This window comes from Canis aureus, chromosome 29 (assembly GCF_053574225.1).
Source record: "Canis aureus isolate CA01 chromosome 29, VMU_Caureus_v.1.0, whole genome shotgun sequence".
Taxonomy (NCBI): domain Eukaryota; kingdom Metazoa; phylum Chordata; class Mammalia; order Carnivora; family Canidae; genus Canis; species Canis aureus.
The window spans coordinates 29,034,283-29,061,843 of record NC_135639.1 but is presented as its reverse complement, the minus strand read 5'-3'; the positions used below and the strand labels follow the sequence as shown (position 1 = coordinate 29,061,843).

Sequence of the window (27,561 nt, the reverse complement as noted above, 5' to 3'; positions counted from 1 at the left end):
CCTATCAAAATGGCAAAAAAAAAAAAAAAAATCCAGAACACTGACAACAGCAAATGCTGGTGAGGATGTGGAGCGACAGGAAATCTCATCTACTGCTGGGGGAGAATGCAAAGTGGTATAGCCACTTCAGAAGACAGTTTTGGTGATTCTTACAAAGATAACCATTCTCTAACCATATGACCCAGCAATTGCTCTTCTTAGTATTTACTAGGTAGTCCTAACAGGAGGAAAAGATAATAAATAAATAAATTATTTCAGATTATGATAGTGCTTTAAACGGATGGTGGTGTGGAGATGGAGACTATTTTTTTAAGATTTTATTTATTTATTTGAATGAGAGAGAGAGAGAGAGAGAGAACAAGTGGAGGGGGGAACAGAGAGAGAGAGAGAAACAGACTCCCCACTGAGCAGGGAGCCCCATTTGGAGCTTGATTCCAGGACTCTGGGATCATAACCTGATCTGAAGGCAGACACTTAACAGACAGAGCCACCCAGGAGACCTAGGGATGGAGACTTCACATGACGTGTTTATGAAAGGAGGAAATATGAGAAGGAATCAGTAATGCAAGAAGCTGGAGGAATGAACAGCAAATGCAAAGACCATGAGCCTGTTACTATCTTGGAGAGCTCTACAAACAGCAAGGAGGCCAGTATGGCTAAAGATTGGTGAGCTCAGAGGAGAGTGGTAAAAGTCAAGATCCAGGCAAAGGCCAGATTCAACATAACAATGTGGGCCCTGTTACAAGGTTAGGTTTATTCTAAATGCCATGGGAATCCACTGGAAGGCTTTAATCAGGGAAATCATATTAGATCTATGTTTTAAGAGGACCCTTTCTAGAGCTCTGTGAAATGCATAGTCCAAGAGCAACATGCCCAGCTAACAGAATTTTAGCATAGCCCAGGAACTTAGACATCATCAAAATTCACCTGAAAAGTCCCTCCCTGCTTTAACAATGGGTCCATGCTGAAATTACAATGAAAAGACCTTTGATTTCTTTGATTTCCCAGCAACACAATCTAAGTATAGAGTTTCATTATTCTTCTTTCCCTCTGTGATGTTGGTTTTGAATGGTTGTGTTGTGTCAAATAAATGCTTTTAATTGTTTCTGTTTCTTGCCTCCAAATTCCCAAATGTTAACCAACAATTTTCCACTAATGAAGTGTCCAAAACCAAAAACAGCATCCCAGGTGCTATCTCACTAGGGCCAAACAGAAAGAACCATTATCTCCCTGCTTTGTAACCAGAGGCCAGTGTCATATTTTTCTCACAATATTATACAACAGACATGTATCTAATTTGCCATTTAGCATCACCCTTGGGCCTATTATAGTTATTACTATTTTCCAGGTGTTGCCCTCCCCATGAAAAATTTTCTTTCCAATTACTTCTCCCCAGATGCCTCTACTTGAAATTTTTCCAAGTTGAGTGTCATTCTCTTTGCCATATTGCTAATGATTTACATAATTTCTTTGGCTTTCCTGGTGTTTGCAGCATATCCTCTTTTGGGGTCATCTGCAAATTTCATTAACATGTTTGTGGACAGGATGTAGCTGGAAGGGAATTGTTGAGGGATCCATCTTCTGTTCCTTTATTAGTTAGGAGCTACTTCTAGAAACAGAGAAGGAACCCGTTTGTCAAAAGTAGGAATCACTTCTGCTCTTATACACACACACAGTCTCACATATGTACACACAGACATACACATACGTGCACACACACTTAACAGTGTTCTCAAGTCTCTAAACATCTCTTTTTTAAAACAGTTTTTTTTTGCCATGATGTAGAACAAAACCTCTATATTGGGGTCCCTAACATGAAGATCATGGCCATGCAGCTGCTGGGGTTCCCATGAACCCCCTACAATTGTAATCACTATATATTCACATTATTGTGTCCTTGAGTAAATGTGCAGTTTTCTAGGAAAAAGGCCCATAGCTTTCATTAAAAATTCACAAGCATGCATAAATCTAAAAAAAACTAAGAACCATTCCTTTGTATAACTCTTTCTCCAAAAGTGAGCCAATGGATCAGCTCTATTGGAATCGCATGAGATGTTTGTTAAAATGCAGATTCTTGACCCACAGAATCAAAATGGAAATAAGAATGTGCATTTTTAATTAAATGTAAATTATTTTTAATAGAAAATGGATATTAATTGCACAAAATTTAAAAGATCAAAGGAAAAAAGTCTCTCTCCTGTCAGTTTTCCAGGTACCAGTTTCTTTTCAGAGGCAACCACTGTAACCAATTTCTATGTATTCTTCTGGAACCTGTTTAAACAAAAACAAACTTCTCATGTGATTTTTATGATTATAATACATAATAAAATTATAGAAACATTGCTCTATAAAGAAAAAAAGTAATGTTTTGCTATAATAAAGACTAATTCCATTTATTTTTCCCCTATCCATCTGAGAACATATTATCCTAAAAAAGTAGTGCTCAAGCCGATCACACCTGAATAACATTCCATTTTTCCCATTTCTTCTTAGTAAAGAAACATCTTCAATTTTTTTTCTGTTTTCCTAAAGGTTACATCTGCTTCCATCTCTTTGTGACTTAGTCTGGTACCTCATACTTGATTACCTGATTTCGGTGTTAAATAAACTGACTAGCTGGTGATTAAGAGAAGTTGAGTTTCTGACTGCCCAGATGCTGGGGATTAATGGTTTCCCCAAAAAACTTTGAACTTTTTTGAAAGAAAAAAATTTTTAAAACCTCCCTACCTTATGCAAAAGTTTTCTTATTAGCTATAGAAATTCCTGTATCTCAGAAATGCTGTCCACACAATTAATTGTTTATCATAGACATAAACAAGTCCAGATTGCCTTACCTCTACTGTACTGGGATGCTCCAATTCGTGCTTCTGTCTTAGTAGGGTCCAGGGCTACAAGCAATGTAAAGCTTGGGTTAGTGTTTTCAGACATAAACTACTGTTGAAAGTATATCCCATAAAAGAGCAGGTGTGCTTTAAATGCCAACCCAAAACTTTAACCCCATTCCACCTAATTCCACAACTGAAGACTAACAAATATATATAAAGAGATGCTCAAAGTTGTTAGGAATCAAGGACATTCACATTTTAAAAATGAGATAGCACTTCACACTCATCAGCTTCATCAAATCTGGAGAGTGAATAATACTAATTTTAGCTAAGATGTAGGAGAATAGGAAATTACAGACTATTGGTGGAGGGTAAGCTGGCTATACTGAGTGAAATTAAGTGTATATATACACTGTGACCCAACAGTCCCACAGTCCTTATATCCCAGATGAATCCCCCATAAGTCCAGTAGGGAATGGTCAAGGATTTCAATGTGGCTTTGTGTGTGGAAAGTTGACTGTCATCTAAGTGTCCACCCCCAAGGGAACAGATGAAAATAATGTGGCTATCCACTGTTGAAGACTACTCAGCATTTAGGAACATTAAACCAGGCACACATTCAGCAACATGGACCTATTTTACAAACAGTGTTGAGTGACAATATAAGAAACATAACAGGTTCTATAGCCCACTTAATGAAAATGAAAAGTACATACATAGACAAATGTAAATCAGCAGATGCTGGAGCCTGGGGCAAGGGAAGAGGTGATTGCTGATGGGTATAGGATCTCTTGGAGAAGATGAAAATATTTTGGAATTGGATAGTGATGGTGGTTGTAGAACTTTTTAAAAATTTTTTTAATTTATTTATGATAGTCACACAGAGAGAGAGAGAGAGAGAGAGAGAGAGGCAGAGACATAGGCAGAGGGAGAAGCAGGCTCCATGCACCGGGAGCCCAACGTGGGATTCGATCCCGGGTCTCCAGGATCGCGCCCCGGGCCAAAGGCAGGCGCTAAACCGATGCGCCACCCAGGGATCCCCTGTAGAACTTTTTAAATACATGAAAAGCCACCAAATTGTTTGGTTTAAAAGGGCAAATTTTATGATATGTTAATCATATCTCAATAAAACACACACACAAAAACCAGTACGATCTCTATATTGTACAAGAATACATATGCATTTAAGGACACATCAAAATATTGGAGTGGCTACCTAAAAGGGGAGAGAATGGGATTGAGAATTAGGATGAGGTAAAGGAGGCCTCTTCAAAGCCCATGAACTGAGAAAGATGATTAACTCAATCTTCTGGGGCTGGGTAAAACCAATAAATAAACAACAACAACAACAACCATAACACCAGAAGATGAGAAGAGGGAAGGAAAAAGGAAAAACATGCTTATAAATAGTTTTATTGAGGGAAAATATGCCATGACAGTGAATGAAAAGAAACAGAATATTATAATTGTAGGAACATTGTAAGTGTAACTATATAAAACAATGTAACCAAAAATGTGACAGGTGTAGTGTGTGTAGAGTAAAATAATGCAGGGCTTATGCCACTGATTGTATGTACAATCTTGGCCACCAAGGTACTTAATCTGTCCATAGCTTAGCTTTGTCATATAAAGTGGAAATGATAATAAAAATATCTACTTCCAAAGGTTCTTATGGGAATTAAATGAGTTAGTTGATGCCTGATATATAAACTTTATGTAAACGTTACTTGGGATTATTATTCTCCCAACTTTTTAAACTGTAGACTCTAGGCTCAGACTCTGTATCCAATTGGGCTCCACTAACCATTGATGACACAACTTTTACAGAATTTCCCAAACCGACCCTCAGTTTTTTATCTATTGTGAAGATTAAAACAGAGAATGTGGGCAGCCCCGGTGGCTCAGTGGTTTAGCGCCACCTTCAGCCCAGGGCGTGATCCTGGGGACCTGGGATTGAATCCTACATTGGGCTCCCTGCATGGAGCCTGCTTCTCCCTCTGCCTGTGTCTCTGCCTCTCTCTCTGTGTCTCTCATAAATAAATAAATGGAATCTTTAAAAAATAAAATAAAAATAAAACAGAGAAGGTACTTGGTACATAGTATCCTCTCAGTAAATGTTAATTGATTTCCTATTAGGAATATTGTTAATACATTATCATAGTTTCAAGTATATATATATCATAGTTTTAAGTTGACTTTTCATGTTCTTCCTAACATGTAAATTCTTCCATTTTCATTTAATTCCGTTTTGGGGGATAGTCTTTCCAAATATTCCTCTCTAGATGGGTTGCCAGATTATATACTTGTGTGGCACTTTGACCATCATCTTCATAGAAGTTATTAATTCACTAGGGAGGTAAGCAATGTCTAGTTCATGTCTGTCATCTTCAATAGAATCTAAGCTCTGTGATAGCAACCATGATATCTGTTTATGCATAGGCTCTAACACAGAGTCTAGCACTTTGTTCACAGACAAGAATTAACTGAATGAATGACAAGTAATGAAATAAAAAGCATTTTTAACATGTACATTCTGAAATGGCATAGTCTTAAGATTAAAAGCAAGTATAATTTCCACCATCTCTCTGGGAAGTGAGGAATTGCTCATCTTATAAACTACAAAGTGCCTATTTTATAAGAGATATGATGATCTCATCAACATTCAGATTCCAGGGAGCTATTTTTGGCAACTCTACCTTACTAGAATCACACTGCCTAAACCTGTCCCTGAGTATCCTTTCAGTTATAGTAGAGTTTTGGAAATCCAGTACTTTTCCAGAACCTCCTGTTCAGTAAAGGAAAAGTTTTTCTCTCTAGATTATCTTCACCCAGTGTACATTAGCCCTTACTCACTGACTCATGAAAGGTTAGGGATTTTGAAACTGTCTTTCATTTCACAGATAAGGAAATGGGCCCAGAAAAGTGGATTGACTTTCCTAAGCCTAACACTTGTGAATAACAGAGCTGACGTGACTGGAAAAAGTTTCATTTTTACAGTTTTCTCTCTCTCCCAATATAACAGATAGATATAGTAATAGTCCCATTCATTAAAAAGTATGTTTACAAAAAAATGTTTTTAATTCAGGAAAATGCTCTCACTATATTAAGAGACAGAGAGAATTGTATGTATAATATGTATTCGATTATGAAATATACAAATATATGAAGGCATATGTGTGTGTGTGTGTGTGTATTTCTCAGTTATCTGTATATAGAAAGTAAAAAAAGAAATGTGCCAAATATTAACAGTTTAACTTTGGATGGTGGGGTTATAGTTTATTTTCATTAATGCTTTTATGCCTTAAAATTTTATTTTCAATGAGCATGTAATACTTTCTAATCAGAAATTGAGGTTTTTAAACTCCTGATCTAGTATTTCTGAAGGGTTTTACTTTGATATTAGTCAACACTGCAAGGTGAGGAAGCATCACTCTAGAGTCCAAAGAAGTTTTACCCAGTCATTGAACCTGATCTGCAAAATGGGTAGAATTACATCTACTACACAGGGCTATGTGTATGTGTGTGAAATAATAAATACAACATTCCTTGGTAACACTAAAGTTTGATACGGCTGTTAAGTAGAGTTATAATGGTAATAAAATCCTGTGCCCTAAAAGAGGTGAGAGAACTCTTAGGATAGCATGTAGCTCTGAGCTAAGGAAGTTGGGTTGGGAGAGGAGAGAGATAGATATAAGCGTCAGGAAAACAGTGAGAGCAGTTTTTGTCAATACTTAAGAGAAACAATCACATGCTTGACCCCTTTGCTCTCTTTCCCCTATACTTCCCATACATGCTTCAATGTTGCCTCTTGAGATTACATCTTCCTTCTATCTCTCAAGCTGTCCAGGCAAAAGGCAGCTTGTAATACAGGCTTTGCGCATTTTAAGGCAATGGTAAATTTGTTTCACAATCCCTGCATCCTATTTCACATTCCCTGTGGAAGATAGCTTATGTAGGAATGTGACCAGCGGTCTACTAAGGCCTGTCCAGTCCCAAACTGGGAAGGGGTTACTTCCACTCTGGATTATAAGACTTTGTAATGAAAACAAGATAATTTTAACTAGAACCATTTGTACTGAGCTGTAACCTTTGCAAGGCTCTCTCAATCAATATCATTGGGGTCTTACAAATTCTATGGAAAATAAGATCTCACACACACCAATGATTTCTAACATTAGCCAAAGTACCTAGAGGTAGTATAGCAAATTATTGTTACTTTTATATTTTAAAAAGGAATATAAAAAAATAAAAAATAAAATAAAATAAAAATAAAAAGAAATATAGACCTATGGTAATTTGCCCAAGAAAAATGAAAACATAGGTTCCCACAAAAGCCTTCACCCATGGTAAATTGAACACCAATAAAAAATAAATTTATTATTAAAAAATAATAATAATAAAAAAATAAAAAAGCATTAAATTAATACAAAAAAAAGCCTTCACCCAAACATTAATAGCTGCTTTCTTCATAATTGCCAAAAACTGGAAATAACTTAAATGTTCTTTTCTTATATATAAGGTTTCTTTAAAAAATCATTTATTTATTTATTTATTCATGAGTGACAGAGAGAGAGGCAGAGGGAAAAGCAGGCTCCCAGAGGGAAGTCTGATGCGGACTCGATCCCCTCACCCCAGGATCATCCCCTTAATCAAAGGCAGACACTCAATCACTGAGACACCCAGGCACCTCTCAGGTGTTCTTTAACTAGTAAATAGGTAAACAAGCTTTGGTACATCTGAGTAATAGAATACTACCCAACCATAAAAAAGGAATATATGTAATATTATATATACATATATAGATATATTTATATATATATGCACCTGTACATTTAACTTTTAATACGACCTAGCATATTGCACATATTTTTCTGCATATCACTGTTTTTCTTTTTTTAATATTTATTTATTTTAAACAGGGGGTAGGCAAGTGCTAGTTGGGGGACTGATGGAGATGGAGAGACTCTCAAGCACGGAATCCATCTCTAGACCCTGAGATCATGACTTCAGTGGAACTCAAGTCTCAGGCTTAACCAACCAACCATCCAGGTGCCACTCCCTATTTTTCAACCATTACTTTGGAGATATTTCCACATCACAAACAAATGGATCCACGTCATTCTTTCTTTTTCCCTGCTGCATAGTATTCCATCGCACAGTAGTGCCACAATTTATTTCAACAGTTTCTTATTCATGGACGTTTGGATCCTAACAAGGAATTGAACTGAAGCAATTCCAAAAATTTTAAACCATAAAAGGTCAGCCAGGTTGACACCAAATGCAAAGTTTTTACAGACTCAAGACTTGTCTCTGGATTATCTTTTGACCAGAAGGGGGAAGGCAAGAGGCAGGAGGAGAGGCAAAAGGCTGGGAAATATCCCTGGCCAATAGGGAAGCGGTGGGGCGGACAGGGAATTACTGCCGGGTAGGAGTTCGCGGAGGGGCCCCCTACTGCTGGAGCGGGAGGCCGAGCTCCAGAGCTCCAACGCCAGGCCTCAGATAGCCTGAAGTGTGTAAGGGCGTTTTGCATGGTGCAGGGATGCGCGGCCGCCTCCGGCCTCCCGTGAAGACTCTGCGCGGGGGCACGGCCTGAACCCCCATCGCCTCCAGCGCACGCTCGCAGGGGGCGCACACGTGGTGACCTGCCCGAGGCCGGGTTCCCGGCTCCGGCTCCTCCTCCCTCCAGATCTCGCTCCGTTCTCTGCAGTATCACGTGCAGCCGCGCCGGGTGCAGGATGGCGGCCGCGGCTACCGCGGTGGGTGTCAGGCTCCGGGACTGCTGCAGCCACGGCGCTGTGCTCCTGCTCTTCTTCTCTCTGTCCCCTCAGCCCCCGGCTGCCGCCGCCTGGCTGCTGGGCCTGCGGCCGGAGGACACCGCCGGAGGCCGCGTGTCCCTGGAAGGGGGCACCCTGCGCGCGGCGGAAGGCACCAGCTTCCTCCTGCGCGTCTATTTCCAGCCCGGGCCCGCGGCGCCCGCGGCGCCGGTGCCCGCGCCCACCCTTCCCGCGGGAGAGAACGCCACCGGCGACTGGGCTCCGCGGCTCGTGTTCATCGAGGAGCCCCCGGGAGGTGGCGGCGTGGCGCCCAGCGCTGTCCCCACGCGCCCCCCGGGGCCGCAGCGCTGCCGCGAGCAGAGCGACTGGGCGTCGGACGTGGAGGTCCTGGGGCCCCTGCGTCCCGGAGGCGTGGCGGGTTCGGCTTTGGTCCAGGTGCGGGTGCGGGAGCTGCGCAAGGGCGAGGCCGACAGGGGCGGCGCGGGCGGGGGCGGGAAGCTCTTCTCCCTGTGCGCCTGGGACGGGCGCGCCTGGCACCACCACGGCGCCGCCGGCGGCTTCCTGCTGCGCGTCCGCCCGCGGCTGTACGGTCCTGGCGGGGACCTGCTGCCCCCCGCGTGGCTGCGGGCGCTCGGGGCGCTTCTGCTGCTCGCCCTGTCCGCCCTGTTCAGCGGCCTGCGCCTGAGCCTGCTCTCGCTGGACCCGGTGGAGTTACGCGTGCTGCGGAACAGCGGCTCGGCGGCCGAGCAGGAGCAGGCGCGCCGCGTGCAGGCCGTGCGCGGCAGGGGCACCCATCTGCTCTGCACCCTGCTGCTGGGCCAAGCCGGAGCCAACGCGGCGCTGGCCGGCTGGCTGTACGCCTCGCTGCCGCCGGGCGTCGGGGGCACTGGAGAAGCCTACAGCGAGGCAGGCGTTCACTTCCCGTGGCTGCCGGCGCTCGTGTGCACCGGCGCCGTGTTTCTGGGCGCCGAGATCTGCCCCTACTCGGTGTGTTCGCGGCACGGGCTGGCCATCGCCTCGCACAGCGTGTGCCTGACCCGACTCCTGATGGCGGCCGCCTTCCCCGTGTGCTACCCGCTGGGCCGCCTGCTGGACTGGGCTCTGCGTCAGGAGATCAGCACCTTCTACACGCGGGAGAAGCTGCTGGAGACGCTACGGGCCGCGGACCCCTACAGCGACCTGGTGAAGGAGGAGCTCAACATCATCCAGGGCGCCTTGGAGCTGCGCACCAAGGTGGTGGAAGAGGTGCTGACCCCCCTCGGGGACTGCTTCATGCTGCGCTCGGACGCGGTGCTCGACTTCGCCACGGTCTCCGAGATCCTGCGCAGCGGCTACACTCGCATCCCCGTGTACGAGGGCGATCAGCGGCACAACATAGTGGACATTCTGTTTGTCAAGGACTTGGCCTTCGTGGACCCCGACGATTGCACGCCGCTGCTCACGGTCACTCGCTTCTACAACCGGCCCCTGCACTGCGTCTTCAATGACACCCGGCTGGACACGGTGCTGGAGGAGTTTAAGAAGGGTGAGCAGTGGTCTGTCTCCTCTCTCAGCTACTTCCCACTCCAAAAGTATGATTCTTTCGTAAACATGAGAGCTTTCAGATGTGCAAAGCAACTCTCTGTGATCGCAGAAACTGAAGGAAGGCCCCACCTCTTGGTGGCTATTTTCATTTCACTACCTTCCTTGCAGCCGACTAAGCCCCAACCTCTAACCTTTGCCTTGGCTCACAAGATGTGCCATATTCCTCATTCATTCCCTTTCAGTCTTTTTCAGGATCTAACAATTGCCAGGTATTATTGTGCAGGTTGGACCAAGGTCCTTGGAGGTCATTGGACAGTTCCCCACCCAATAGAGGAGGATCCTCTATAGCGTCCCCTAACAAGGAGTCTTCCTTTTAAACTTTTCCCGGGGCTGGGAACTCACAGTCTCCCAGGCAAACTAACTCCATTGTTGGACAGCTCCAGCTGCTGATAATGTCTTTCTTACTTGGAGCAGAAAGTTGTCTCAGGAACTTCTCTCTGGGTCCCCTTTCTGTCCTTTGAATCACAGAAGCCCCAAACAGTCTACTAGTTCTTTCTCCTTATTTAACTTTATCAGTACCCAGGTTGGATAAAAAGTTGACTAAGGCAGTGAAGTCCTTATACTTCTGGGACCTGGGTTCCCATGAGGGACAGTATATCTGGATGTGAGGAAATATTCTGGTAAAGGGAACCACTAGAAAATCTGCATATACAAATGAATGGGGTTTCCTTCAGAGCAGTTACACCCCACCCCTGCCGTGTCTATTGCATGTTTACTACTCTTTGGGGTTTGTCTTTAGAAACTCCCTTTTGGAGTTAAGTACAATTCACTCAAGAAAAATTAGCCTGGATTCTTAGGGTTGATCTTCTTGGAGTTACACAGTTTGGCTGGTTCTCCTACTTGAAGGACACTTGATGGTTTCTGAAGATCAAATCTACCTTCAAGAGTCACCATTGAGTGCAGAGGACTATCTCACAACCCCGAAAACAATTCCAGGAATGAGTTGAGAATAGTGAAATGGTTAGAATAAGAGTAGAACCTTCTAGAATGACCATTTTGAAGGAAGCATTCATCTGTACGTATGAGTTAGCATGTTTATTAAAAACAAAACAAAAAATTCAATCCCCTGACTTTAGAATCAAGCTTCAAATGTAGCTTCCCTGTGGCTAGCAGGAATCTCATTTGGCATATCTTGACACATCTTTTTGTTTATCAAACACTCAATCTTACTACTTGATCATCACAGGTACTCTGAGTCTTTCATACAAAGAGAAATCTGGGTCTTCCTCCTACCACAATTTTTCTAGACAAATAAAATTGTGTTAGGTATCAAAGTGTGGCTTGGAAAGGGAGAAAAAAAGTTGAAAACCTACTTTCAGTCCCAGCTTGTAGACTTTATGTTGGTATCATGAGAAGGGGAGGGACATGTGTGTATATTACAGCTGTTTTAGCCCAATCTGGGCTACTGTTTCACCCTCTTCCATCTATCTTCCCCCAAATCCTTGCATGACTTGTTCCCACCTTACCCCTACTTTCATCCAACCACTCTTAGCATTATTCTTACATTTTGTAAGACTCCTACAGAAAGGAGTCTTGGACTGGGCATAAAAACTGTGAAAATCTATGTATATTAGTTGCAAGGACTGCCATAACAAAATACCATACACTGAGTGGCTTAAACAACAGAAATTTATTTCCTCATAATTCTGGAATCAGGAAATCCAAAATCAAGGTGTTGGCAGGTTTGGTTTCTTTTAAGGACTCTTTTTGGCTTTTGCAGATGGCTTCCTTCTCTCTAGGTCCTTTCATGGTCCGTCTTCAGTGCGTGTGAGCTCATTCCTGGAATCTCTGTGGTTCTAATCATTTCTTCTTATAAAGACACACCAGTCAGATTGGATTAGGAGCCTCCCTATCAGCTTGGTTCTAACTTAATTATCCCTTAAATATGATAGTTAAGACAGAGTGCAGTTGAGATAGTGTCGTTGTTACATGCTATCGGAGGACATTTTTCATGAAACTCCTATAAACTCGTTCATTCATTCATTCATTCATTCATTCACTATTTATTGAGCATCTATGTAGTAGGTAATAGGCGAGACAGAACACTGCCCCTAGAAAGTTAAGTCTACAAAGATATATAGTGTCAGAATAAGGACAGTCTTTATTTATTTTTTTTATTGGTGTTCAATTTACTAACATACAGAATAACCCCCAGTGCCCGTCACCCATTCACTCCCACCCCCCGCCCTCCTCCCCTTCTACCACCCTTAGTTCGTTTCCCAGAGTTAGCAGTCTTTACGTTCTGTCTCCCTTTCTGATATTTCCCACCCATTTCTTCTCCCTTCCCTTATATTCCCTTTCACTATTATTTATATTCCCCAAATGAATGAGAACATATAATGTTAAGGACAGTCTTTAGAAGCAGGAATTGTGTCTCACTAACCTTTGTATTCCTAGCACATTGCACAGTACCTTTCATATAGTAGGCTGCTCAAAAAAAAGTAAATACTGATCTGAAATGAGTCCTGCTGCAGAATTTCTAAATCTGGTTTGAAAAAGGCTTGTCAGCGTTCTATCAGTAGTCTGTAATTAGGCAGATCGCTAAAGAGAAGCTGGGAATTACCATGCCAAAGAAGAGCCTGCCACGTCCCTTCAGAGCCTTGCTCCTTCCTCAAAGTATACTCCAGAAACCAGCAGCAAGGGCCTTCTCACCTGGGAACATGTGAGAAATGCATAATTTCATACTTCATTCTAAATCCACTGAATGAAAATCTACATTTTAACAAGCCCCCAGGTGACTCATGTGTACATTAATGTCTGAGAAGCATTGCCTTCAGAGCACCCTTACTGACAGTGATTGGTAGATTTACTTAGAATAAATACAAGGAATAAGTGGCAATTGAGTGTTCTCTGGCTTCATGGCATATAACACAGTGGTCATTTTCTATAAACATTGTGTTTGCACTATAGGTTAGGAAAGGAAAGCCGAATTGAACTAGTTTTCTTTACCCTTAAAAATAACTCTTAAAGTAAATCATAAAAGCCCTTCTGTTTCCCTCACTTCTTTGCATCTCAAGTAACTTAACTAAACAAGCACCTTTGGAGGTAGGGGAGGAAAATGATAAATAGGAGCAACAATCACCATTAATTGAGTGGCAGTTCTGATGGGCACCCTGCCAAGCCCTTTACATACTTAGCACAACCCTCCTGGGTGGGCATTATCAACCCCATTTTATAGGATCCATTACAGGACTTACTCAGCTCTTCACAATTGATAACTGAATTGTGATTTGAACTAGGTCTGTAGGACCTCTAAGCCTGCTCTTTTTCCCACTACGCCAGTCTTACATAATCCTCCATCCTAGAATTCCTGCCACCCACAGGGTTCAAAGTTCACCTTTGACCTCTGACTTGCTGCCAGTGGCTGATTTACCTTTAGTTTTCATAGGTTAGAAATGGAGTTTTGATAATTAGCTGAGTGATTGCTAGCATGTATGTCGCATTTTACAAAACATTTCTACCTATCTTCTCTTATCTGATCCATAAAACGACTCTGCAGCTACAGGTGAGTACCCTAAGACCCAGGTTACTTGGCCTACCTAGGACCATCATTAAGCTATTATTCCAAGGCCCAGATTCAAATCCAGGTCATATGACTCCAAAGTTCTTGTCCGTATGAAGTTTTACTTCTATACTTCGTTCTTATGACCTGCAGGTCTTTAGAAATGAGAAAGAGGAAAAAGGTCTTTCCAGCTAAGTGCTTGCTTTACTAAAGAAACAGTAGTTCTCCCCCATTGAGCTGTGAATTCCTTAAGGGCAGAAAATGAATCTTATTTATTTGTATTCTTAGGACTAGCATAGCAGCCCCCACAGCAAGGGGATGAATCAACATTTATTGAATGAATGGCTTCAAGTAGCTAATTTCTACTATATTTTTTTATGTTTGAGTGAGGTGAACCCAAAGTATTGGGTAACAAGTGTTGGTCCATTGACCATAACAAACCTTTCCTCTTCCCAGATTCTCTACCCCGGTCAGTGGCAACCTTGTCCTTCCAGTCTCCCAGGCTAGAAACTTGCCCTTCACCACTCACCCTCATCCTACTTATCACTGTCTTAGTCTGCCATAACCAAATACCATAGGCTGGGTGGCTTAAACAATAGGCATTTATTTTCTGATGGTTCTGGAGGCCAGAAGTCCAAGTTCAAGAGCTTTCTTCCTGGCTCGTAGATGGCTAGCTTCTCATTATGTCTTCACACAGCCTTTCATCAGTACATGTATACAGAGAGCGTGAGCTCTGGTCTCTCTTCCTCTTATAAAGGTGTACCAATCCTATTGGTTTAGGGCCCCACCCTTATGATCTTATTTAACTTAAATGATTTCCTCAGAGGCCCCACTGGGGAGAGGGGTTAGTGCTTCAACATATGAATTTGGGTGGCAGGAGAGGGACATTCAGTTTGTAACAATCACCAAAGTCTGCCAAAAATTTGCCAAAATTGCATCTAAAATAGTTCTTGCATCTGTATATAGTATAGTCCACTATTTCTTTCACTTAATTGACTCACTGAGTTTATTCAAGAAATAATTCCTGTATATCTGCTGTTTAGGCATGGAGAACATACAGTAGTCCCTGTCTACATAAAGCTTTCATTCCAGTGCAAGAGACCAAAATTAAACAAATGAGGTAGTGATTAAGAGCATAAGCTTTGGTGCCAGACTGCCCAGTTATGTAGCTGTCTGTTTTGTGAGCTGTAAAATGAGGGTAGTGATGGTATTTATTTACTCAGAGGGTTGTGTGAAATAAGATAATATGGTATTCTATTGCTTATTTAGTAATTGTCATTATAAATGCTAAATAAATGTTAGCCAAGATTCTTAAATATAAACACAAACCTATTACTCTTTTGTGCAAAGGCCTCCTAAGAAATGTCATGTCACTTCTTCCGATTTTTGTCTCTCTCAAATGCACCCTCTCCATTGCCACTAAAATAATCTCTGGTGACATCATCCCCTGCTTAAAACCCTTCTGCACTCCCCACTGCCTGCAGGATAAAGTCTAAGCTGTACTCTCCTGATCTGCTCCCTGCCCTCCCCTCCTGGTTCATCCCTTACTGCTCTCTACCACAGCTGTGTGCTCCAGCAACGCTGAATTTCATGGCCACCCATGTTATTGCTTGCCTTTGTCCCTTTACTCTTTCTTGCTTTGTCTCTCTCTCTTTTTTTTTTCTTGCTTTGTCTCTTTCCTCATGCTGCACTCTTTGTCAGGAATATCATTGCCTGATTAATATGCATTCCCTACTCCACCTCTTCCTCTAATACTTAGCACCCAGGCCACCTCTTCTGGGAAGCTTCTCCTGTAAACCCCAGTGGGAGCCAACTTAATTGTCCCATACCTCTCATTGAATTAACAGGTTGTACGACTGGTTTTTGCTTATTAGTGCTGCTCACCCACATAACTAGCAAAGACTGTCTTATCTGTCTTAACAATGGATAGGCCATATGCTAAGTTTTCAGTAAATGTTTGCTGAATGACTGAATGAATAACTGAAGGAGTTAAACTTTAACAGACACAATCTGCACAGATCTCTAGGAAATGCATCATTAATGATCTCCAGCCAATCATTTTGGACAATTCAGGACAGAGGCAAATTTTAAGTGTTAGAAGAAAAGTGTTGCATATATAAGGTTTCTCCACTTTTTTAGGTATATCTATTTATTATAACAATTATCCATCCCTTGTCATGTTCAAAGCACTGTGCTAAGAGTTGGATGTATGACATACAATCCCTGCCTTCAAGGAGCCTACAGCCTGGGAGGATCACTGGGTGGCTCAGCGGTTTGGTGCCGGCCTTCGGCCCAGGGTGTGATCCTGGAGTCCCGGGATTGAGTTCTGCATCGGGCTCCCTGCATGGATGCATGCTTCTCCCTCCTCCTGTGTCTCTGACTCTCTCTCTCTCTCTCTGTGTGTGTCTATCATAAATAATAAATTAATTAATTTTAAAAAAAAGAGCCTACAGCCTAATAGGAGAATAGTGTTCCCCTTTGAAAGGTAGGAGGCAGGCTGAACTCACCTTTCCCCCTCAGATAAATAGCATTGCAATTCACAAGTCATATTTCAGCATATAAGCATATGGATAAGACAGACCTGCATATAAGTCATTAAAATAAAAGTGATACAATATAAATATAAAAATGCAATGAGAGCATGGAGAAGACAGTGATTATGGTTAGGTTCTATGTCTTTTATTAAATTTTTACTGAAGTTTGTAAGTTTCTATACTCCATATTCATATAGAAAACTGAAAAATATAGAACAGTAGACAAAGCATGAAAATCTCCTAAGGTAATCATCCCACTATCCTGAGATAATAACTCCTCTAATATTTTGTCATTTTAAAAATATAGCACCCATAGTAACAACCTTAATCAAATTACTGAAAGGAAAATAAAGAGAAAAATCCATGGTCTTACCTTCTTCCACTAATAAAATATCCAATGCTAATCCCAAGAGTGATTTTTTAAATATGATGATATTATTTTCACTGTAGTCTCCTTGGGAGTGAGTCCTATAATTTGAAAAGACTAATTTATAAAATGGAGCCCTAAAGATTTGTTGAAATTAATTTCTGCAGTTTACTCTGTTTATTAGATTGTCTTTAGGAGAAAACCAACCCTATGCCAATAGGGAGAAAGAATAAAGCTTTGTTCTGAAGTCAGAACCTACATGGCCTCTGAGTACCATCGCTCTAGTATTTAATAGTTAAACAACTTAGCTCTGCCTAGTTAGTAACACCATCTTCCTAAACAAAAGATAGCATAAGGCACATAATGTTGGGTTATTCTGTCTATAGGCTAGCATGGCTGTAAAATTATTGCAATTTTCATACTCAGTGTTTGCTCATTCATAGGTTGATTCATTCATTCATTTATTCAGTAAATATTGAACTCCTGCTTTAGACCAGGCACTGTACTAGGCCCTGGGAATACAATGGTGAATGAGACAGACATTGTGGAGCTGAAAGGTATCCTCTTCAATCTTTGGTTCTACTGCATGTGATCTGTTGCTTAAAAGACTTCCAACTAGCCAGTAAATGCTCCTGGCATAGACACACAATGTAACATTTTCACTGAGGAATAATCTGGTTGAAAAGTCAATGTTTTTGCTTTATCACTCCAAATTCTGGTGTGATAGTTTAACAGGGAGAATAATCATCCCATTGCTTAATTCTATAAAAAGCTGCCAAAACATTAGTGCTACATTTTTTTGTCTTTCATAAAACAAAATAAAAAATTATTTTCACTGAAAGTTTTATTTCACTGACATAATTAGATGTAATATGTTTAGGGATGCGTGGGTGACTCAGTGGTTTGAGTGTCTGCATTTGGCTCAGGTCATGATCCCAGGGTCCTGGGATCAAGTCCCACATCAGACTCACTGTAGGGAGACTGCTTTTCCCTCTGCCTGTGTCTCTGCCTCTTTCTGTGTCTCTCATGAATAAATAAATAAAATCTTAAAAAAAAAAAAAAGCTCAACATGTTAAACATTGCTGAATAATAATCAGTAGAATTTAGAATGTTTACCTTCTAAACAATAATTAGAACAAACAATAAACAAAGCATAGCCCATCATGTACAGGGAGGCAAAACAAAAATTGAAAAGTAGAACTAATTAAATATACAAGGCCTTAAATTACCGATTTATATTTCTTTCCTTAGAAATTTTTATTATGATTGTTGTAATATTGTTCTGAAATAATTTTTTTTCTCAGCCTAGCAAAAGTAATACAAGGTTACCATAGAATCTGAGCTGGAAGAGGCACTGAAAAACCTGACAAAGAATCTAATTCACACTTTCATTTTTAGATTTAGTTATCTTTTCCAAGACAAAAACAGCCTTCAATGTCAGACTTTTTATCTAATCTAAATCCCACAGGCTGCAGTTAAATTCCATTTTCTCCTTTTATCATCCTTGGTGAGTCCTCTCTTATTTGAAGACTATAGAAGCTCACCTCAATTCCATTTCCATTTTTTAACAATCAAAATACAAAATACATTTGGTTGTGTTTCTGGACCTTTTAAAGCATTTGGGTATCTCAGGGGAGTGGTGTTTGTGGATGTTCCTAATACTTTCTTAAACTGGTTTATCTCTAGGCCCAATCTGGGGGCCCCTGGACCTTCCATCACAACTCTTCAATTCTCTTTATATTCTGCTGTCTTCCTTTCCAAATTGGGATTCTTCTCCATTCTTCTCTCTTCTCTTTCTTTCTTTCTCCCTATCTTCCTTCCTTTCTTCTCTTCTTCCCTCCCTTTTCCCTATCTTTCTTTCCTTCTCTCCTTCCTTCTCTCTTCTCTCCCTTCCTCCCTTCCTTCCTTCTGTGCCAGGCCTCCTGCCCTCCCGGTACTTGCCATACAGTAAGAATATATACATTAACCAAGAAATAATTACAAGTGGTAACAGTGATTTGAAGAAAAGGTGGAGGGAGCCATAAGAGCCTATGATAGGGGTCCTGAGCCAGTCTTGTGGGTAAGGATAGACTCCTCCCCCTCCCTAAGTGATATTTGAGCTGAATCCTGAGGGTGGCAAGAAGGAGTTTACCAGAGGAAGAGCTTTTGAGGTGAAGGGAACAAACGTGCAAAGGCTTTGAGGAAAGGGGGCAAGTGTGGGGGCCACGTGGGTTCCTGGGCCATTGAACATCCTTTAGAGAAAGTGCCACCCCTGCCAGCCAAACTTCCCTCTACCCCTAGTGATTGTGTGGGCAGCCAAGTTCAGGAACATTCCCTGTGGGCCTGACTACCAGGGCTCGGGAGATGGATGTGGATATAAATATGGGGAAGAGCTTGCCCTCCAGGAGTGTGAAAGGAAGAAGGCCTCTGATGGAAAGGATACCAAGCAGCCTGACCTAGCCGACAGGCAAGGGCATCCAGACATCTGTGGGGAAGGCAGGAGGGAGAAATCCCCTGGAAGGATCTGGGAAAACTTCTCTGAGGAAGTAAGAAAAGAGCGATTCTGATAAGCAGTTATGAAGGGAAAGGGCATTCCAGCTGAGACAGGAGGTTGAACTAGAAAAATAAAGGCAGAAAGGAAGCCGACACCACATTTGAATGCTGGAAAGGCGGTGATCTCAGTGCTGCTTTTCTTCCAGCAAAAGCGGGAACTAGGCAGAATGAGATATTTGTTAAACATAATTTCTGTTCTCTCCAAAGGCCAAAACTGTATATTTTAACCATCTTTGGTGGTGATATTTCTAAAATGTTTCATGCCCATTCCTGCCTTCCTTAGGAAAGGATCCTAAATATAACTTAATCTTTTCTTGATGACGCAGGATGGTGGTCAAGAGAATGTAGTTATTTTATGCTGTGTTATAAAGCCATTCGCTGTCTACTTCTTTATTTTTCTCTGCCCTCCGGCTATCAGCTGCTAGTTCTCTGAGCTGGCCTCAAGCTAACCCCTCCCTCCACCTCGCTCTTCACAAAACCACTCTTTCTGTGTCTCTTTCAGAGCCTCTATTTAACTGAGAATCAAGTAAATATACGTGTTGGAAATTGTGTGCCTGGTATACAGTAAGCTTCAATAAATATTTGTTGAATAAATGATTAATTAGGCTTTGACCAGGAGCCTAGGGCATGAGGTTGGTGTAATGGACCTGGGATAGTTCCTTCTGGGACCAGATAAAGCAGTGCAAAGTCAGATCTCCAGATAATGGGTCGTTACTCTGCTATTTTTGCAGTGTTGCTTAGCAAGCCAAACTGCCAACCGGCTTAGATCCTAGTGACTAACAACTATTTTTTCATGCCCTGGTGATGCTGGTTACCATGGTGTTCTGGGTGACACAGTTGGCTTTTTATAATTGCCTTTCAGTGGCTCAAGAAATTTTTTTTTGTGAGAAGTGTATTGATTATTCTATTTTGGATGAAGTAGAGCAAGATAATCACTACAAAGGATAGCCTTTCTTTAATAAACTAGAGAAAGAGATTGTTTCATTTTTCCAAATCAAGGTGGTTGCTACAGGACTGGTAGGTAGGGTAACATTTTTGTGTTTCTCTTCCTGATTTTGATAAAAAGTAATTTGATTTGATTGTATAGATTTTTTTTAGAAATCTAGCATGTGTCAAGACATCTTTTTCTCATCTATTCCAATGGGATTCTTCAATATTAAGATACAAACATTAGGAGTCACCCTTTGTAAATACAAGAAGCTATAGCTGTCGGCACTGTTAAAATTCTAGTATATCCTATATCATTCAGAAGAAGCATCCTGTAAAGCCAAACTGTTTTTGTAGCCCAGGACCATTTAGACTTAAAAAGTGGAGAATTTAAGGGGCGCCTGGGTGGCTCAGTAGGTTAAGTGTCTGACTCTTCATTTTAGCTCAGGTCATGATCTCAGGGTTGTGAGATTGAGCCCCCATGTCAAGCTCTGTGCTGGGTGTGGAGCCTGCTGAAGATTCTTTCTCGCCCCCTCTTCACCCCTCTCTAAAAAAAAAAGTAGAGAATTTTAGAGCTGGAAAAGGCAACTTGGAGGTCACCTGGTTCCATCCTTTAATTTTATAGTGGAGGAAACTGAGGCCCAGAAAAGACAAATAATAAAATTAAAGATGATAATCCCTTACAGTTAATCTTTACATTGGCAAAGATCATTCCCAAATAGTAACTCATTTTGCACTCACCATGCATATGAAGTCAGTAGCATTTTTTCCCCTTTTTTGCATATGAAGCACCTGTGATCTGGAGACAGGAGTGTCGTGCTCAATGTTAGTGACTAAGGCAGAATCCGAAGCTACATCTATGATTTGCTGCCTCAGGCCATGGAGACACAGACACAGCGTCCTAGACAACTGGGCTCAGATCCTGGCTTCTTTGTTTAATAGCTGTGTACTAGGGCAGAACACTTTATCACTCTGAGACTTATCTTCCTTCCCACAATGGGAATAATGATACTATATTATTATAAGTTTACTGCAAAGGCTAAAGATAATACCTGTGCTATAACACATTTAAGACAATGCATCATTTGCCTCCTACCTCACTGATCTAATTGCATGAATTGTGTCTAGTTAGTCATTTAGTATAATAAGTGCTTTCTCTGATCCAACCCATGTAAATGTGACTGGACATAATGAATAGAAGTGAGAGCTGTTTACTTTGGACAAGTCACTATTTCTGAGTCTCCATTCATATATTAATAATATATTAATAATAATAACAACCCCCATTTGGCAGAGATATGATGAAGATGAGGGGTTAATGTGTACACTCTCTGAACAATAGGTACAGCAATGACCCCTAGGGCAAAAACTGGAAAATGGAGTGAATGTGAACCTGTGCCCTCAGGAGTCCACTTGGTTTAGTTCAGAAACAGTGAGGAGAATGTTGGAGTAGCTGTTGGCTGTCTTTACCTGCAATGAGAACCTCCAAAAGGATAGGTTTTAAGGTCACCTCTAGAGTCTAGCTTATTTAAATAGAGCCCCTAGGAACCCTACCTCTCTCCTCCCTGGGACCAGCCTCATTTGGCCATAGCCTCTGGGCTAGCCCAGAACTGTATGGTCTCTAGACAACTTAGACCAGGACTATTTGCCTTTCAGTGTCTTTTCTCATGTCTGGGGTTGGTTCATGGCCTGCATATGTCACCATCAGTCAAAACTTAGCCAGATCACTCTGGGTCATCATGGTGATTTTTAAGCTGAGGATCCTAGTTATGTTTAGCCTGAACCTAGAGAGAGACAAACTGGCCCTGTGGGCTACCTCTAAGAGAAACTCTGAGTCTGAGAGGCCTAAAGTTCAACTATCCAGTCTCGTTTAGTTTTCTTGAAGCTTTCCACAAACGCCAGCTAGGTGGGTCCTATTCAGTTCCCTAAGTTCAAATATTGGCTCTACTATTTATAAGCTGAATATCCTTGGACCAGTTATTGTTGGAATGGGGAATAAATGCAGTCCATTTTGATAGAGTAGTGGGAAAGAAGGCAAGATATATACCAAAAAAAAAAAAAAAACCCATAGTGGCCTTTAATGGCAGCAAGAAGACTTCAGAAATTATCCTTTTTGGTAACTGGTACATGTTATTGAACTGGGGAATAAGCTCATAAATGCTGTTGGGGCAGTCAGTCTGGTTTGGTGGATAGACTGATTGGAGCTGGAGAAACCAGAAGGAGGATTGGTTAGGATATTAATTCAGTTGTCTAGGATATGATGAGGACATGGAAATTCAGGAATGTGCACTTGCAATTAGAATGGAGAAAACCTCTGAGACTCATTACCTTTCTGGACATTCTTTCTTGGGCTCTTCTACTGGTTCCTCCTACATCATCTTTATTGATATATCCTCAGCATTTGGAGCAAGGCCTATCCATATCAGATGCTCCAGTATTTATTTGTTGCATAAATGTTGCATTTCTATGATCTCTAAGGGTTGCAACGCCCCAGGGCTCAGAAATGGATCTCTTTGTCTAGTCTCCCTCCCATGATTGTTTCATTCATTCATTCATTCATTCATTCATTCGTTCACTCATTCTCCCAAAGATATTATCAACTCTAGACTTATATTTCCCAGCTACCACTTGACATTCCACTTGGAGGTCTGAAAGGCATCCCAAACTTAAACTGTCCAAATCTGAGCTTAGGCTGTCTGTGCCAAAGCAACTCCTCGCACAATATTCCCAAACTCTGTAAATTGTAGTTCCATTGTTATTGCTAGTCAGATCCAAACTCTTCTTTTGCTCTTGCCTCACTCCCAATCCCTCATGTATGCTCTGCTTTCAGCATATCTAGAGAATCTGCTTACATCTCACCACCTCCGCTGCTAGCTCCCAGCCAAGCCACCACCCATCTCTCACGTGGATGATTGCCAGAGCTTCATATGAGATCTCTCTGCTTCTACTTCTACCCACTTTGTGTCCATTCTTAAGACAGCAACTAGAAAGAGGCTTTTAAAACATAAGTCAGATCATATCACTCTTTTGTAAAACAATAAACACACACACAAACACGAAACTGTACAATGGCTTTATCTTACTCAAAGAGCCAAGTCCTTAAAAGGCCTTCCAGGCTTTATCACAGGCTCACCTACCATCTCTTACTTCCCTGACCTCGGCTCCTACTACTGTCCTTACCCCAAATCAGCAGCCACTCCACTAGCAGCCTTGCTATTCTAAGCACATCAGCTATACTTCCAACTAAGGACCTTTTGATTCTTGTTCTACTGCAGGGTGTCCCTGAGATATCCACAGGGTTCCCCACCTCATTGCCTTCAGATCTTTACTCAAATTCCACTTTCTTGGGGAGTTCATCCCTGCCCTCTCTTACCTAAAATTGTAATACACACACATACTTCCTCATTGCTCTACCCCACTTTCCTTTCCCCCTTAGAGCTGTGATGTAGCTTTTACATATTTATCTGGCTTATTAACTCTCGCCCCTAGTTATTAGAATGTAAGCTACAGAAGGGAAATGATTTTGTCCATTGAGTTTATTGCTCAATTTCTAGTGCCTAGGTTAGTGCTTGGTACATAGTAGGCATTTAATAAACACTTGTTGATAAAATGAAAAAAGAAAAGGCAAATTGCAAGAATGCGGGGATTTTGTTTCCTAATAGGAACAAAGAGAAAGTAAAAAATAACTCCTGAGTGATGACCCTGGGTAACTAGAAGGTTGATAGTGCTACGTTCTATATAGTGAAGGAACCAGAAAGAAGAGCAAGGATAGTGGCCCTTTAAAGATCATGAGTTCCTATTGAGATAAGTGATTTTGACAAGACAAGGAGACAGCCCAGGCAAAATGTTTAAAACAGAATGTAAGATCAAAGTAGACACTGATGCTGAGATATAAATTTAGTCCTCAGGAGACAGACAGTGGTGATATTTAAAGTGATGGGCTCTTCTGGGATCTGTAATCAAGAAGAGAGAGGCAGAGAATCAAGGACTGGAGCAGAGTCTCTTAACTCAATTGCCCAGTAGAGTCACTTGAAGAAGTTTTAAACATCCTAATGCCAGGACAGCATCCCAGGCCAGTTAGACTGGAACCTCTGTGAGAGGCACATAGGTTTTAAAGCTCCCTGGGTAACTCCCACTTGCAGCCAGGGTTGAGACTCACTGAGCTAGAGCCTGTGACATGTATTTATCTTTAGGTGAGGATAAAGAAATCCACAGTGGAAACAGAAAAATATCAGTCATAAGCATGGGAAGAATACCGGGGTCTTGACCATTTCTTCTCATACTCAAATGTACATACTCAAATGTACATAAGTACCACTGGGAAATCCTGATGCCATGCAGATTCTGACTCAGACTGCGGGGATGGGGCTGAGCTGCCATGGCTCTCACAAGCCTTCCAGTAATGCCAAGTCTTCTGGTCCCAGGGCCACACTTTGAGTAGCAGGTGTCAGAAGCAGTGCTTCTCAGACTTCAATGTGCATGAGGACCACCTGGGATACCATTGAAACAGCTGTCTGGGGTGCACCTCACCACCCAAATCTTGATTCTGTATGTGGCACAGAGGTGGCACCTATGAACCTGCGTTTTGAACAAGTGCCCGGATGATGTGCCCAGGAACACACTTGGAGTTCAGTGCACACTCCAAGGGGGAGCGTTACTGAGACCAAGGTAAGGAAGAAGAGGCACTCAATACTGTCCACTCAATAAGTAAAAGATGCGGTAGGGACACCAGGGAGAATAAAAAGGTAGCAAATATCAATGTATTTTACAAGGTGAAGGTCATAAGTAAGGCAGAAGCCATAACATGATTTCTGCTTTCTTTAGTTCTCTATTTCTAAGCAATTATGCTTTTGCCTTAGCTTCTAAATTTTATCTTGGGAACAGTTACCTTAGCAAAATGCTGTAGCTATTTTTGAAAGAGAAAGAAAGCAAATCAATTATTTGCTATTTTTTTCAAGGCATATGCTAACAGAGACCTTAGGAGGTCTTCTCTGTGATGTGCCTAAACAATTAGAGGCTACATTTATTAAAAACCCTTGGAGAATATTTCTACTTCTTCAAACACTGAAATATAGTCGCGGTGTTGCCTGCTTACTGACATTCTGTCTCTTTAAAGTAAGGTTTCCAAGCTCAGCACTATTGACATTCCTTGTTATGGGGCTATCCTGGGCATTGGAGGATGTTTCGCTGCATCACTGGCCTCTACTCACTACATTCCAGTAGCATTCCCTGCCCCAAGTGTGACAACCCAAATTTGTCTCCAGACATTGCCAAATGTCCCCTTGGGGTGGGGGTGGGGGGCATCAAATCAGCCCAGTTGAGAACCATTGCTTTAAAAGCAACGCCTGAAAACCTAGTTGCCGTTCTAAGAAATTTGACGTGTAGTTTGGGTGTGTCAATGCCCGGGGTAATGAGATAAGCTACTTCTAGAAACTAGTGCCCAGGACAACCCTTTGGATTTGAGGGACAAAAGAAATGACTAGTTTAACTTTCAATAGTGGGAAATTTTATTGACCTGAGACACACCAAGAATTTGATAGTGCAAGTACCTCAAGCTTGTCTCAGAGGTGATTGGTACAAAAGCTATAAGAAACCCCTTTTCTTTTATTTTTTTTCAAGATTTTACTTATTTATTTGAGAGAGAGAGAGAGAGAGAGGGAGAGCATGGGGGAGGGGGCAGAGGGAGAAGCAAGTACCCTGCTGAGCAGGGATCCAGACATAGGGCTCCATCCCAGGATCCTGGGATCATGACCTGAGCTGAAGGCAGACCTTACCCGACTGAGCCACCCAGGCACTCTAAGAAGCTCAGCATTAAATAGTCAGTGCTCACTGTATGCTCGGTGTGAACCAAATGCCATAACCAACCATATCATATGAGAGCACTCATCAGCTTGCTACTACAACTACCCTTTGTTCCAGGAGGTTCTTCTCTTTTAGTAAGTACTTAGCATCTGGCAACTTAAACCAGGGGCACCAAAGGGACCAGGATTTTATTAGAAATCTCAGTGCTTGTTTTTCTTCCTTATTAGTAAGTCATCAGATAAATAACCAGAGTGCTAGAGCCTACCCATAAAGTTTCTCAAACTTTAGACTGCATCAGAACTAGTTGTAGAACTTATTAAAATCACAGGTCACTGGGCACAACCCCTGATATTCTGATTTACTAAGTGTGGGGTGGGTCCTGAGAATTTACATTTCTAACTACATTCCTAGTGATGCTGATGCTGCTGGTCCAGGAAGCACACTTTGAGAACCATGACTATAAATAACTAGAGTAGTTCTCAGCCTTGGCTGAGAATTAGCATCACCTGGGGAATATATTAAACTATTGATGCCATGGCCTCACCCCAAGCTGTTGAAATCAGAATCTCTGGGTGTGGGATCCAATCTTTAGACCATCAAAGCTTCTCAGATGATTCTAACACACAGCCAGTGTTAGAACCTATTGAACCAGTAAAATGCATTCCAAAGCATTGGGCTTGGAGGGTCTCATGTTTAATGGAGGGCTGTGACTTAGTCTCAGAAAGGTGTGACTGACCCCTTATGCTCCATTGAGGATTGAGTTCCAACCAAATCCATCCTGACACTGTGGTCCAAGCAAGACTCAGGCGATAGGTATATATTCTCTACTTTGTGTCTCATCTGGGTGTGGACAACATTGAAGCTAGAGACTGTACATCAGAGGCTGAGAGAAAGTAACCCATGCTGGAGGGAAGCAAACTTAAGCAGGCTTAAGGAGCTCCCAGCTGCTAGAAGCCAGGAAAGACATGTTGGCAAGCCATGCCCTTGGGACAGAGCTGGAGCTTCTGCAGAAACTGGACACTAGGAACATGGCAGAGTAGAACATTCCAGAGTGTCTGTAGTTACCAGTTCAGAAGTAGAATACCAGTAAACTGGAATAAAATATACTCCTTACAACAGAGACAAATGTAGCCTTGATTTTTAGAAAGTGCATTGCCATAAAATCCACTGTGTCTGTATCTTTCAACTCAGCTCACAGATTTCCCATCCTTTGGTGTTCAGTGCCGCAATGGTTTGGTCTAGGGACATAATACCTCATAAAGCAGTAGCATTCACTAGTTTTTGAGGTAAAACATTACCTTTTGCCTCATATCTTAATGAGATTTTGTTCTTACATTCTTTCCTCCCAGCTGTGACAAATTCTCATTCCTGCCTGCCTTCTCCATTGCCACAGAAATTTATAAGATGGTGCCCTCTCCTCCATTCCTGTTCTCCTGATGGCCTTGCCTGTGTCCGCTTTTGTCTCTGCCGCATCCTAGAGCACAAAAAGACAAGTACTCTAAACTAGCATGTTACCAGCATTGCCACCTCTGTCCAAACCAGCATTGCTCTTATATTTCATTCTATTCTCTTTTTGTGAAACAGTTGCTATTTTTACTCACCCACTGACTTCCAGTTCATTTAAATACTGATTCTTTTTTTTCCCAATTGGCTTTAATAACAGCTTTATTGAGATAAAATTCACCCTTTTAAGGTATACAATTCAGTGGACCAT

The 27,561-nt window shown here is 41.8% G+C and overlaps 1 protein-coding gene and 1 long non-coding RNA gene across 9 annotated transcripts in view; one reads left to right on the top strand and one right to left on the bottom strand.

The window, feature by feature from the left end:
• Nucleotides 1–27,561, bottom strand: LOC144301283 (uncharacterized). 3 transcript variants are annotated; one of them, XR_013368094.1, is made up of 6 exons: nt 27,449–27,561; nt 27,146–27,321; nt 16,593–16,687; nt 12,747–12,835; nt 2,835–2,888; nt 1–1,609 (listed from the first exon to the last, which is right to left on the bottom strand). It is a non-coding gene; the product is annotated as an uncharacterized LOC144301283 (long non-coding RNA). The 3 variants fall into 3 exon arrangements; XR_013368096.1 differs by lacking the exon at nt 1–1,609 and adding an exon at nt 2,151–2,271; XR_013368095.1 differs by lacking the exon at nt 27,146–27,321.
• Nucleotides 8,243–27,561, top strand: part of CNNM1 (cyclin and CBS domain divalent metal cation transport mediator 1) — a 58,927-nt gene continuing 39,608 nt past the window's right edge. For 2 of the 6 annotated variants that reach the window (XR_013368093.1, XM_077878044.1), the window contains exon 1: nt 8,243–10,124. Coding sequence is in view for 5 of the 6 variants with exons in the window: in XM_077878044.1 (XP_077734170.1) it covers nt 8,561–10,124 (1,564 nt within the window). In the remaining variant the exon portion in view is untranslated. The remainder of the gene's footprint in view (nt 10,125–27,561) is intronic. The other 4 variants (XM_077878042.1, XM_077878043.1, XM_077878040.1 and 1 more) reach the window with 4 other exon arrangements.